Source organism: Rhinoraja longicauda, chromosome 4 (assembly GCF_053455715.1).
Source record: "Rhinoraja longicauda isolate Sanriku21f chromosome 4, sRhiLon1.1, whole genome shotgun sequence".
Lineage (NCBI taxonomy): Eukaryota > Metazoa > Chordata > Chondrichthyes > Rajiformes > Arhynchobatidae > Rhinoraja > Rhinoraja longicauda.
The window spans coordinates 42,905,099-42,919,764 of NC_135956.1; the positions used below are offsets into that span (position 1 = coordinate 42,905,099).

The window sequence follows — 14,666 nt, forward strand, 5'->3', positions numbered from 1 at the left end:
TGGAGATGTTGATGCGGGGTTGGCTTTTCTTCTTTGATGTATGTAGCTTGCATGGGAGCAGCTTCACCTTGCTCTTGATAAGTGAGTGGTCTGTGTCGCACTCTGCGCTGTGATAAGCACGAGTGTGGACAACACAAAGCATATCTTGTCTTCTTGTGATGAGTACATCAAGTTGGTGCCAGTAACCGGAGCGGGGATGATGCCATGATACCTTGTGGCGATGCTTACCCTGGAAGTTGTTTGTGATGCAGAGTTCGTTTTGTGTGCATAGTTCTAGCAATCGCTGTCCGTTCTCGTTCATCTTCCCGACACCGTGATGGCCAATGCAATTTGGCCATGATTCTCTGTCTGCGCCAACGCGGGCATTAAAATCATCGAGGAGGAAGATCTTCTCTCCATATGGGATGCACGTCAGTGTGTCATGTAGAATCGGTCCTTGTCTTCAGCCGCGGCACCCAGGGTTGGTGCATATGCAGACGTTGATGAAACCTTCTTTTGAAGAAAGGCGGAGAGACGCGAGGTGCCTTATACATCAAAGATATATAAATAGAAATAACTATATATATATATATATATATATTAGCAGCTGCTTACAAAAAAATTGATTTAAACAACTTGTTTGAGTATCAGGAGAATTTCACTGCAACTGCATTAAGACTTACCAATTCTTGTGACAGTTCAAACCAAGCTTTCATATTTTTCACACTGATGCAATAGAGCAGATGTGGGAATAACAGCAAAAGACAAAATTCCGGAGGAACTCAGCGGGACAGGCAGCATCTAAGCAGGAAAGACCGTTCTTCAGACTGATGGAATAGAGTAGAAAAAAATGGTAGAGAGAAGTGAGGGGAAGGGGTGGGTCAAGCTGGCAAGTGGTCAGTGATTCAGATGTCCAAAAGTTTGGTTAACAGATGAGTCAGGTGGGGGAGAGAAGGGTGGAGGTAGCAACCAAGGTGTGAAGAAGATAAAAAGGTGCAGCTGGTGGAATCCGATTCGTAAGGAAGCTAGGGGGGGGTGATGGGTAGGAGGGAGCCAGGGTGGGTGGTATGGATGTAGAGCCCAAGGCAAGGAGGGGTGGGAGATGAGTGGATGGAAAAGGTAGAAAAGAGGAAAAGAAAAGGATGACAGAAGCACGGGGTGGAAAGAAAAGTGGGGGAGGAAACTAGATGAGGTGAGGATGACAGCTTACTGAAATTGGAGAATTCAATGTTCATGCCATTGGGTACCCATTGGCTACCCAGTGGAATACAAGGTGCTGTTCTTCCAGTTCGTGTATGGCAGTGGAGAAAACACTCGTGTCTCCATTTTACTGCTCCACATAACTACTACAGTGTTTGTGAGACCTTCTGTCATTGCTCTCTCCGTGATTACTATGGCTCATCCACTTTTTGGCCATGTTCTCACCCAGACTCACTGCCACAGCCATGCCTTATTCAGGCGCTTGCCTTATTCAGTATTTGTCTTTGTTGACATCTTGCCCAGCCTGGTAACCAGCTCCACACCTTTTAAACACTTGCCCCAGATCCCCACCTCGTCTCTTTCTACCAGCCATCTCCACTCTGCACCATCAGTCTGAAGAAGGGACTCAACCCCAATATTTCATTTGCCCATTGCCTTCACAGATAATGTCTGACCCTCCGAGTTCCTCCAGCAGTTTCTTTTGCCCAAGACTCCAGCAAATCCAATCTCTTGTTTCTTCAGATCTGGTAACAATTTGCCCTTGAAGAAATGTAGCCTGATATGTTTTGCTATACCAAATACTGTATATTTAATGGTACAGCATGCTGGCAAAATAAGCCAATTCCAAGACTGTTGACAAGCTTTCAATCTGACAAATGACTTAAACAAGAAAGAACGTTTGCCAAGGTTGAAAAATGGAAATAAAAATATTAGAAACAGAAACTTCCATAATGGAAAAACATGCTGAGCTTGTTGCACCTACACACCACCTGTACCTAATGTGTAGGAAGGAACTGCAGATGCTGGTTTACACCAAAGATAGACACAAACCGCTGGAGTAACTCAGCAGGACAGGCAGCAATTCTGGAGAGAAGGAAAGTGTGGTGTTTTGGGTTGAAACCTTTCTTCAGACTGAGTATCATGGGAGAGGAGAAATAGAGATATGGATCAAAGCAGACGATGATCAAGGAAATGTACAATGGTTCATTGTTCACTGAGGGGAAGCCGACGAGGTGGACAGTAAAATTAATCAGGAGGACAGTGAAACCAAGAGAAGAACTAGGGTGGATGAGGGATGGAGAGAGAGTGGGAAAGCAAGGTTTACTTGAAGTTAGAGAAATTAATATTCATGTCGCTGGGTTGTAAGCTAACCAAGCAAAATATGATGTGCTGTTGCTTAAATTTGTGTTTGGTTTCACTCTGACAGTGGAGGAGACCTAGGACAGAAAGGTTAGTATGGGAATGGGAGGGAGAAGTAAAGTATGGGAGGGGGAGGTTCACTTGTACCTCCTCCAACCTCATTTACGGTATCCACTGCTCTAGGTGTGGACTCCTATGTCCGCGAGACCAAACGTAGACTGGCGATCGTTTTGCTGAACACCTTCACTCAGTCCGCCTGGGCATACGCAATCTCCCGGTTGCTAAACACTGTAACTCCCCCTCCCATTCCCATATTGACCTTTCTGTCCAGGAGTGAGACCAAACACAAATTGGAGGAACAGCACCTCATATTTCGAGAGGGCAGCTTACAACCCAACGGTATGAATATTGATTTCTCTAACTTCAAGTGACCCTTGATTTCCCTCTCTCACTGTCCGTCCCCCATCCTAGTTTTCCTACTGGTTTCACTGTCCTCATGATTAATTTTACTGTTTGTATACCTCATTGACACCTTCCATGTACATTTCCTTGACCATCGTCTGCTTTGATCTGTCCTTTTCACACCTTACATGCTCTTTGTACCTTTCCATATCTCTAGTTTCCTTCTCCCCTGACTCTCAGTCAGAAGAAGGGTCTTGACCTGAAACGTCACCTGTTCCTTCTCTCCAGAGATGCTGCCTGTCCCACTGAGTTACTCCAGCATTTTGTGACTATCTCCATTGAATCTGATGTTTGAAACAAGAATTACAACTAACTTTGACTAATTTTTAGATGTGGGAGAGATTTGATGGCAATGATATATTCAATCACATTTTTTAGTTAATATTTAACTATATAAAAAAGGTGATTTTTTCCCAGCTCTCTTTCATTAGAAATGCAAAACCTGTCCTTTGGTCATTAGATCACTTCTGATTCCAAGTCATTTTTTGGCTGGCATACAATGATTAAATACACATGATTATTTGTCATATGCACCAGGTATGAACTGGAATAATGAAACTCTTACATGTTGCTCTTGTGTTATTCTGCCATTGCCTAAGTGTTCTGATTTTCAGCCACGCAGTAAAAGCCACAAAAATTATCTCAAACAGATGGCACACATTTGTATTACTCAAAATGCTGTTTATTAAATCTACATTTCTCCTGCACTTCCTGTGGTATAATATAATATGTGACACTGAATCCGATAAAGAAATACCACGTCAGACAGGCAGAGAAATGGGTTCTTCCAAGGAAGCCATTCAAGACTTGGGGTGTTTGCAGCTTATAGTACCCCCACTAATGCTGAAGATATTAAAGTTAGGGAAGATCAAGAGATCAGAATTGGAGAAGTGCAAATTTCACAAAATCAGAGAATCACAGGATGGCTAATGTCAAGGATAGGCCACTCGATTGTTTAATCCACAGTGACATAGCTAGCAGAGCTGCTACCTCAGAATACCAGACATTTGAGTTCGATCCCGACCTCAGGTGATGTCTAGGTGGTATTTGCACGTTCTCTTTGACCATGTGGGCCCTGTCCGGGTGCTCTGGTTTCCTCACACACCCCAAAGATGTGAGAGAATGTAGGTTAATTGGCTTTTGTAAATTGGCATAAGTTTGCAGGAAGTGGATGAGATCGTGGGATAACTTGGAACCAGTGTGAAAGGTGATTGATGGTCGTTTCTGGACTTGGCAGGCCAAAGTGCCTAATTCCATGCTTGTGCCTATAAACTGAAGTAAGCCCATTGTGGTTTAAGTAATGGAAATTCAGCTAGTTACATTCTACTGCTATGGCCTTGCATAGATTTCTTGGAAGATTGTAGGGTTAGATGAAGTTAGTGAGGATGAGTGATTTGACAAAATATACAAATTTTAAAATGCACTAGGAATCAATAGAAGTGGGTTTTAGACATTCACATGTCTTATACACATGTGGTAACAAAACTGAAAAGCTCTTCAAAATTGACTATTCTAATAGTTGTGAAGAGCTAAACACGTGGGCCAACTGAAGTGGGCTGGTTTCAGGTGATGTTACATGGTAGGAAATAAACCATCTTGGTGATGTCATTGATGCAGTTTCAGAGTCTGCACAATATCAATAAAACACCAAGGTCATGAACAATCTACTGCAACTTTGGGGGAATTTCTGCTCAGTGTTGAGCAACCGATCAGATTTTAGAGGTAGTGGAATGATCGAGGGAGGTGCGGGTAAGGTCCAGTTGGGTGCCATGAGGATAGAAACATAGAAAATAGGTGCAGGAGGAGGACATTTAGCCCTTCAAGCCAGCACCGCCATTTATTGTGATCATCCACAATCAGTAACCTGTGCCTGCCTTCTCCCCATACCTCTTGATTCCGCCAGCCCCCAGAACTCTATCGAACTCTCTTTTAAATTCATCCAGTGAGTTGGCCTCCACTGCCTTCTGTGGCAGAGAATTCCACAAATTCACAACTCTGGGTGAAAAAGTTTTTTCTCATCTCAGTTCTAAATGGCCTTCCCAATTATTCTTAGACTGTGGCCCCTGGTTCTGGACTCCCCCAACATTGGGAACATTTTTCCTGTATCCAGTTTTTCTAGTCCTTTTATAATTTTATATGTTTCTTTAAGGTCCCCTCTCATCCTTCTAAATTCCAGTGAATACAAGCCCAGTCTTTCCAATCTTTCCTCATATAACAGTCCCTCCATCCTGGGGATTAATCTACACTGCACTGCCTCAATAGCAAGGATGTCCTTCCTCAAATTAGGAGACCAAAACTGCACACAATACTGCAGATGTGGTCTCACCAGGGCCCTTTGCAACTGCAGAAGGACCTTTTTACTCCTATACTCAAATCCTCTCATGAAGGCCAACATGCCATTCGCTTTCTTCACTGACTACTGTACCTGCATGTTTACTTTCAGTGACTGGTGTACAAAGACACCCAGGTCTCGTTGCACTTCCCTTTTTCCTAATCTGACACCATTGAGATAATAATCTGCCTCCTTGTTCTTGCCACCAAAGTGGATAACCTCACATTTATCTACATTATACTGCATCTGCCCACTCAATCAACCTGTCCAAGTCACCCTGCAACCTCCTAATATCCTCTTCGCAGTTCACAATGCCACCCAGCTTGTGTCATCTGCAAATTTGCTAGTGTTACTTTTAATTCCTTCATCTAAATCATTAATGTATACTGTAAATAGTTGCGGCCCCAGCAACAAGCCTTGCGGCACTCCACTCGCCACTGCCTGCCATTCTGACAAGGACCCGTTTACTCCTACTCTTTGTTTCCTGTCTGCCAACCAATTCTCTATCCATGTCAATACCCTACCCCAAATACCACATGCTCTAATTTTGTCCACTAATATCCTGTGTGGGACCTTATCAAAGGCTTTCTGAAAGTCCAGATATACTACATCCACTGGTTCTCCTTCATCCATTTTACTTGTCATAACCTCAAAAAATTCCAGATTAGTTAAGCAGGATTTCCCCATCATAAATCCATGCTGACTTGGACCAATCCTTTCACTGCTATCCAAATGCACCATTATTACTTCTTTAATAATTGACTCCAGCATCTTCCCAACTACTGATGTCAGGCTAACTGGTCTATTTCCCCGTTTTCTCTCTCACTCCTTTCTTGAAAAGTGGGATAACATTAGCTACCCTCCAATCCACAGGAACTGATCCTGAATCTGTAGAACATTGGAAAACGATCACTAATGCGTCCACGATTTCTAGAGCCAGCTCCTCGAGTACCCTGGGATGCAGACCATTACATCCTGGGGATTTATCAGCCTGATAGAGAATGATCAGCCATGATCACATTGAATGGCGGTGCTGGCTCGAAGGGCCAAATGGCCTCCTCCTGCACCTATTGCCTATTCAGTCCCACATAGGAGATTAGTGGGCAAAATTAGAGCACATGGTATTGGGGGTAGGGTACTGACATGGATAGAAAATTGGTTGACAGACAGAAAGCAAAGAGTGGGGATAAATGGGTCCCTTTCGGAATGGCAGGCAGTGACCAGTGGGGTACCGCAAGGTTCGGTGCTGGGACCCCAGCTATTTACGATATACATTAATGACTTAGATGAAGGGATTAAAAGTACCATTAGCAAATTTGCAGATGATACTAAGCTGGGGGGTAGTGTGAATTGTGAGGAAGATGCAATAAGGCTGCAGGGTGACTTGGACAGGTTGTGTGAGTGGGCGGATACATGGCAGATGCAGTTTAATGTAGATAAGTGTGAGGTTATTCACTTTGGAAGTAAGAATAGAAAGGCAGATTATTATCTGAATGGTGTCAAGTTAGGAAGAGGGGATGTTCAACGAGATCTGGGTGTCCTAGTGCATCAGTCACTGAAAGGAAGCATGCAGGTACAGCAGGCAGTGAAGAAAGCCAATGGAATGTCGGCCTTCATAACAAGAGGAGTTGAGTATAGGAGCAAAGAGGTCCTTCTACAGTTGTACCGGGCCCTGGTGAGACCGCACCTGGAGTACTGTGTGCAGTTTTGGTCTCCAAATTTGAGGAAGGATATTCTTGCTATTGAGGGCGTGCAGCGTAGGTTCATTAGGTTAATTCCCGGAATGGCGGGACTGTCGTATGTTGAAAGGCTGGAGCAATTAGGCTTGTATACACTGGAATTTAGAAGGATGAGGGGGGATCTTATTGAAACATATAAGATAATTAGGGGATTGGACACATTAGAGGCAGGAAACATGTTCCCAATGTTGGGGGAGTCCAGAACAAGGGGCCACAGTTTAAGAATAAGGGGTAGGCCATTTAGAACAGAGATGAGGAAGAACTTTTTCAGTCAGAGAGTGGTGAAGGTGTGGAATTCTCTGCCTCAGAAGGCAGTGGAGGCCAGTTCGTTGGATGCTTTCAAGAGAGAGCTGGATAGAGCTCTTAAGGATAGCGGAGTGAGGGGGTATGGGGAGAAGGCAGGAACGGGGTACTGATTGAGAGTGATCAGCCATGATCGCATTGAATGGCGGTGCTGGCTCGAAGGGCTGAATGGCCTACTCCTGCACCTATTGTCTATTGTCTATCAGTCTACCCAATACTATTCCTCGCCTAATGCAAAATTCTTTCAGTTCCTCTGTCTCCCTCGATCCTCTGTCCTCTAGTACATCTGGGAGATTGGTTCTGTCTTCACTACCCCTTATTCGTAAACTTCACTAAGGAAAACACAAACAATGTACCTGTTCAACTCTTCTGCCATTTCTTTGTTCCCCATAATAATTTCACCTGTTTCTGCCTTCAACGGATACATTGAAACTGCTGCTATATTTTTAGACTGACGGTAGCACATAGCAATGGAGATGTTGGAGAGAGGGGAGGGGAGCGGGGCACATCCCTGATACTCGCGTGATATAGAAAGAGAAACAACTGTTGTCGATTTCCTGGCTATAAATAAGAAAATAACTTGTCAGGTCTGGTCCCACCCATCTGGATATCTTGCGGGCTGGAGTTGGAGGAAAATGGCTTGTACATAATAGAGTCAAATACAGCAGACAGGTCAAGGAGTAAAAGCAAATGTTGGAAATCTGAAATAAAAATAGTAAATATTGGAAATACGTTTGCCTCGTTTCTCTCTGCACTGTGCCGCCGGCCTGCGGTGTATTTCCTGGTCTTTCCCGAATGAAAGAACAAGTTTGTCGCAGTTGCCCTTCGAGCAGCAGCCGGCCTCGGTCTCGGTCTCTCGGCGATCAGCCAGTCTGCTCTATCTTTACCGATCAACGACGCCGAGCCACCGCCGGCGCTTCACCTGCCTCCTCGGCGGCGCAGCGTTCCACCAGCCTGGAACCGGTGACGCTGCCGCCGCACCCGGACACACGTCTTTGTGACCCGAGCGGCGGGCCCCAGCTCACTCACTCACTCACCATCTCGATGATCTTGGTCTTGCGACCGGCCTTCTTCTTCATGGTGAAGATGTACTGGGCTAGCACGGCACCGCCGATCACCGCACACAGACCAGCACCCACCGCCACACCCAGGCGCGTCACCGCCGCCCGCTCCATCCCCGCTTCACAACGTTCTGCGCCTGCGTCACTTTCACGGCCTGCGAGCATGCGCAATCTCCTGCTCACGGGGCAGTGGGAGGGACAATCGCTGAAGCAGGCCGAGGTTAAACGCATTGCATTTAGGGGATATCTGTTGTATTAACTTTTCACAGTAATATCTCAAATGTCCTTGTGGAATAATAAATACATTCAGGATAGAAGATAATTTGTTCTGTTAAGCTGTTTTGAACATCGATTAGTTATCTGCCGTTTATCGTGCATACACCCCTGGTGTCAGCCTTTCCAAAACGAATTAACTTCCGGAAGCACCAATGCGAATTAAAATCTCCCCGCCAATTTTCTGCATATTCCCAGTCAAATTGGTGTCTTCCTGCACCCTCAATTTTCATTCTGTCAGTCGCACAACCAATTTTGCTAACTATTATGGCTCCTTCACTTATGTAAAAATTATTCACTTCTATGGAGACACAAGAACTGCACATGCTGGAATCTTGAACCAAACACAAAATGTTGGAGTTACTCAGCGGGTCAGGCATCAGCTGGGGAGAGAATGAACAAACGATGATTCGGGTTGGGATCTTTCTTCAGACTGATTGTAGAAGGAGTGAATGATCCCATCACCAGTCACATTTTTCCATCCCCACCCTTTTCTACAGAGACCACAAGATCTTGGTCCACTTATTCCTTACCAAACAAACCACTCCCTCGCCAGGTACTTTCCCTTTCAACCACAGGAGATGTTACACTTGTCCCTACATTTCCTCTTCACCTCCATCCAGGGATCCCAACAGCCCTTCCAGGTGAGACAGAGGTTCACATGCACCTCTTCAAACTTCATCTACTGCATTCAATACTCACAATATGATCTTAACATCATTGAGACCAAGCATAAACTAGGTGACTGTTTTATGAAACACATAGAGTCTATGACTTACGCTCAGTCCACCAAGGCTTACGGGATCTCCTGGTTGCTAATCATTTTAACTCCTCGTCTCATTCCCAGACCAACATTTTGCCCTGGGCCTCCTCCATTGCCAGAGTGAGGTCACATGCAAACTGGAGGAATAGGACCTCATATTCCACTTGGATAGATTACAATCCAAGATTATTAACACTGAAATCTCCAAAAGTAAGAAACATCCCTCCTTTCCCTGCTCTCCTTCCATTTATTCCCCCCAACCCACTTAGTCTCTATATCATCGCTAGTCCACCCATCGGCCAATCAATCGGCAGAACGCACCATGGGAACTACACTCGTCCCCCTGCAGGACCTATACATCAGGAGGTGCAGATCCAGAGCAAGCAAGATTATGAGGAACCCCTGCCACCCCAGCAACGGACTGTTCCAGATGCTACGGTCAGGCAAACGCCTCCGCTGTCACGCTGTGAAAACGGAGAGGATGAGACAGAGTTTCTTCCCACAGGCCATCAGGACTGTCAACTTTTATAACTCTAGAGACTAAATTTTTGTCTACACTATAGTAACTTATTAACTTTATTTATATGCTGTAACTGTAATTCTTTTTGTGCACAATCCGCAGGCATTGCCACTTTCATTTTACTGCACATCGTGTATGTGTATGTGACAAATAAACTTGACTTGACTTGACTAATCAGTCTGAAGAAGGGTCCCAACCCAAAATAACATTATCTATTCCCTCTACAGATGTTGCCTGACCAGCTGAGTTTTTCCAGAACCTTCTGCTTTATTCACTTATATGGTTTACTGTCATGTGTACTGAAATACAGTGAAAACATTTGCATGCTATCCAAGTACAAAACATCCATACATGATCATAATCAAAACCATACATACGTACACGAGAAACTGCAGATTCTGGAATGTTGAGCAAAACACAAAGTGCTGGTGGAGCTCAGTGGGCCAGGCGTTATACTTGAAGAAAAATTAATGGACAATGTTTGGGGTTAGGACCATTTTTCAGACTGATTGGAGTGGGCGTGGGGTGGGAGAGAAGGCTGTGAAAGAGAGGTGGGATGGAAAAAGCTTGGCAAGTGACAGGTGGATACAGGTGAAGGGGAGAAGTGATTGACAGATGGATGGGATAACTGACAAAGGCTAAAAGTTTAAAAGTAGACAAAAGGATGTCAGATAAGGAAAGAAGAAGAGGAATGAAATGTAAAGCCACCGGGTGGGATATGGTAGAAGGGGTTCATATAATAAAGAGGGGAAAGTAGTGGACAAAGGGGAACTGCGGGGCTTGGGGTTTAGAGATTAGCATTTGTAGGGGTAGAAAGGAACAGGGTGACTGGGGTGTGGTGGGGTGGAGGGGAGGGGTGGATTACTTGAAATTTGATAATTCTATGTTCATACTGTTTGGGTTGTGAGCTGTCCAAGCTAAATTTGAGGTGCTGTTCTTCCAGTCTGTGTGTGCCCTCATTCTGTCAATGGAGGAGGCCAAGGACAGAAAGATCAAGTATAGGAATAGGAAGGGGAGTTAAAATGTTTGACAACCAGGAGCTCCAGCAGGCCTTGGTGGACAGAGGATAGGTGTTCAGCAAAATGATTGACGGCAATCAATGTTTGGGTTTAAAGAAGGCCACAGTGGGAACAACAGTTTTTTGCTATATATGAGTACAGCAATGCAAAAAGAAAAAAAACAGAGTGCAGAGATATTGTTAGAGCTAAAGGTAAAAACAGGTGCAAATTGCAGGTGATTAGGAATACATCTTTTTGCTTGTGAGATGTCCATTCAAGAATTTGATAACAGTGGAGCAGTGGCTGAACTTAGATATTATGTACAGTATTGCATTGACATTACAATATTCCTTGATTCGCAAGGAGTGAAAGTAAGTTGAGGAAATCCAGATGTTGAAGACGGCAGCAAAGAGGAATTCCAAAGAGGAATTTGGCTAGGCACCCCAATATTTTTATCATCCACGCTTATTGATATTCAATTTTATGCAGTGACTAGTGGTGCTGGGCTCGGTGCTGGGACCCCCATTATTTACAATATATATATAAACGATTTAGACGAGGGAATTAAATGTGACATCTCCAAGTTTGCGGATGACCCAAAGCTGGGTGGCAGTGTGAGCTGCGATGTGGATGCTATCAGGCTGCAGGGTGACGGGTAGGTTGGGTGAGTGGGCAGATGCATGGCAGATGCAGTATAATGTGGATAAATGTGAGGTTATCCACTTTGGTGGCAAGAACAGGAAGGCAAATTATTATTTGAATGGTGTCAGATTAGGAAAAGGGGAGGTGCAACAAGACCTGGGTGAGATCGCACCTGGTATTGTGTGCAATTTTGGTCACCTAATTTGAGGAATGACATTATTGCTATTGAGGGAGTGCAGCATAGGTTCACCAGGTTAATTCCCGGGATGGCGGGACTGACATACGATGAAAAAATGGGTCGACTGGGTTTATATTCACTGGAGTTTAGAAGAATGAGAAGGGATCTTCTAGAAACATATAAAATTCTTAAAGGATTTGACAGGCTAGATGCAGGAAACATGTTCCCGATGTTGGGTGAGTCCAGAACCAGGGGTCATAGTTTTTATTTACGACTGAGATGAGGAAAAACTACTTCACCCAGAGAGTTGTGAATCTGTGGAATTCTCTGCCACAAAAGGCACTGGATCAAGAAAGAGTTCAATTTAGCTCTTAGGGCTAAAGGAATCAAGGATGTGGGGGAAAAGCAGGAACAGGGTACTGATTTTAGATGATCAGCCATGATCATATTGAATGGCGCTGCTGGCTCGAAGGGGCGAATGGCCTATTCCTGCATCTATTTTTCTATGTTTCTATATGTCACGAATAGTAAACAATAATTGCATTTGTTGTTTCAACTGTCTGTTCCCCAATGATTTCCTCCGATTCTCTTTGATTCGGCTGCAAAAGCTGGCACAGGTGTGGTAGAAGGGGAATGCAAACTACTGCTCTTTGGAAATATGAATCAAACGAAATGTAAGAGAGATCACAAGGACTGCAGATGCTGGAATCCTGCTTAGAACACAAAGTGCTGGAGTAATTTAGCGGGTCGGGCAACGTGTCTGGAGGATATGGATATGCAACGTTTCGGGTTGTGGCCCTTCTTCAGACTGCAAGAGGGGAGGTTTCCGACAAATCCCAGCTCATTGTTGAAACTAGTTGTGGAATCTGCAATGCATTTTTAGAGTGCTAGGTCTGGAATGTGTGGACTGAATGGAACACGCTGGAAACATGCGGGAACCTCATCATTTCAGGCAGCATTTGTGAAAAGAGAAACATAATTAACATGTCACCTTTCACCAAAGACATCCAGCCCGACCTGAAAAGATAACTGTTTTTTTCCCCACTATGACGTCTGACCTGCTGGATGCTTTCTGATTTATTTCAGAGGCAGGCTGTGCAGAGAGCGCTACGTCAGGACTACAATTCCTACAAGGCAGTGGAGCAATTTCCAGCCCTGCGCACTGTCGGAGCGTTGCTCGTGGCGGCGCTGTGCCTATGACAACAGTGGAGCGGGTGGCACATTGGTGACAGAGCGGTGGGTGGCTCGCGGCCCGGACTCTCTCCGCGACGGTTGGTACTCACTTATCTCTCACTACATCAGCGGCGGTGGCCCGGGCTGGGGCTCGGTTTCCTGCATTACAGACCCACACGGGAGAGGTACGCTGCCCCCTCCCCGAACCAGGAGGGCCTCCTCCAAATTCCTCCATCCCTCACCCTCAATTTTCGGGGACAAATCTGCTTCCCACCCCCCACAGCCCCTCTTCCTATCTTAGAGCTGTTCATTTTGTAGAGCTGGGTGAAGGTGCTAAAATGGGGAACAACAATCCTCGTTCTCTGGGGGCTTCTTTACCTGGGACTGGTTTTGCTCCCCTCCCTGTGTCCAGGTTAACGTTAACATCCAGCTCAATGAAGTACACGTGTGGCTTAGTCCCTTATGGACTGCTGGACAAGCCCACCAATTTAAATGACAATCCGAGCAGAGATGCAATCTGTTTCAGGCTTTGGATTTGGAAGATACAAAGCTGATTAGTGCTGAACAAATCCTGGGCACATCTTACACATTTGTGCAAAGGTTCAGCAATGCCATTCTGTACTTGTTATCACATCAAACTTCCAGAGAGTTATTATTCCCATCCAATCAATGATATTTATTGAAGTATGTACTAATATTGCAAGTAGTCAAAATTTAGTTAAAGATTTTAAAGCTTAAGGTAATTTTTGCATGATTAATGCAATACATTCAGTTTTGTTTATATCCTACATCGAATGAAATACATTATTTTGAAGTACTTAAAGTTAATTAGAATATGATACCAAGCTACTGAGTTTTGGGTGGCCAAGTTTACATAGGATAGAACGAGAACATTTTAAAAATTGGAATTTTGTCTGTCCAATTGGACTGAAAATTATCTGTCCAATTGTACCTGCCTCCACCACTACTTTTGGAAGCTCGTCCTTGTATCCACCCTCTATATCAGGGGTGGCCAAACCGCGGCTCGCGAGCTACATGCGGCTCTTTGACCTTTAATATGCGGCTCGTGGAAATATGTTGGCTGAGCTCCTTTTTTCATCACAGTTAATATAAAAGGTAAATAAGAAAAAATGTCAAGCTTTATAATTATTTACTGGGTATGAATTGAGACCCCATTGGAATAAAACGTAAGTTTAATGTTCATGGTTAGTAAAAATATTTAAGTTCATGTCTTGCGGCTCTTTTGTTCATGTCTTGCGGCTCTCAAACATCTGAACTTTATCGTATGTGGCTCTTACATTAAGCAAGTTTGGCCACCCCTGCTCTATATGGATAAACCTATTTTAATCTTCAAATCTTTCTTGTAGTCATCGAGTCATCCAGCATGGAAATGGGCCCTTCGATGCAACTTGCCCAATCTGACCAAGATGCCCCATCTATACCAGTCCCACCTGCCAGCGTTGGGCCGTCCCTATCCATATATCTGCATAAATATTTTTAAAATGTTATGGCCTCAACTTCCTCCTCTGGCAGCTTGTTCTGTATTCCCATCACCCTTTTTTATGTTCCTATTAAATCTTTCCCCTCTCACCTTAAATATATGTCATCCAGTGTTTGACCTTAAACCTATGTCCTCTGGTTCTCCTCTTGCCTTAAACGCATGCCCTCTAGTTTTAATTTTTAATTTTTATAATTTAATAATCCTTTATTCATCCCACAACGGGGAAATTTGCAGGGTTGCAGCAGCAAAGTGGATAGCAAAAATAGATAAGCATTCATTATAATTAAAATAAAGATAATTATCTTTATTTACTAGTCTACTGGGAGCAGTGCTGGTTGTGCAGTCTGATAGCAGCAGGAAGGAAGGACCTTCGATATCTCTCCTTCACGCACTTGGGGTGAA

General features: G+C 44.3%; 2 protein-coding genes across 6 annotated transcripts in view; one reads left to right on the forward strand and one right to left on the reverse strand.

Moving 5' to 3' along the window:
• Window positions 1-8,361, reverse strand: part of nt5c3a (5'-nucleotidase, cytosolic IIIA) — a 33,012-nt gene extending 24,651 nt beyond the window's left edge. The window contains exon 1 of one of the 2 annotated variants that reach the window (XM_078397601.1): window positions 8,193-8,361. In XM_078397601.1, the coding sequence (XP_078253727.1) occupies window positions 8,193-8,330 (138 nt within the window). In that variant the 5' untranslated portion in view covers window positions 8,331-8,361. The remainder of the gene's footprint in view (window positions 1-8,192) is intronic. The other variant, XM_078397602.1, reaches the window with a different exon arrangement.
• A 4,414-nt stretch (window positions 8,362-12,775) lies between these two features.
• Window positions 12,776-14,666, forward strand: part of bbs9 (Bardet-Biedl syndrome 9) — a 303,117-nt gene continuing 301,226 nt past the window's right edge. For 2 of the 4 annotated variants that reach the window (XM_078397603.1, XM_078397606.1), the window contains exon 1: window positions 12,776-12,861. The gene's annotated coding sequence lies outside the window, so the exon portion shown is untranslated. Of the gene's footprint in view, window positions 12,949-14,666 lie in introns of all 4 variants that reach the window. The other 2 variants (XM_078397604.1, XM_078397605.1) reach the window with 2 other exon arrangements.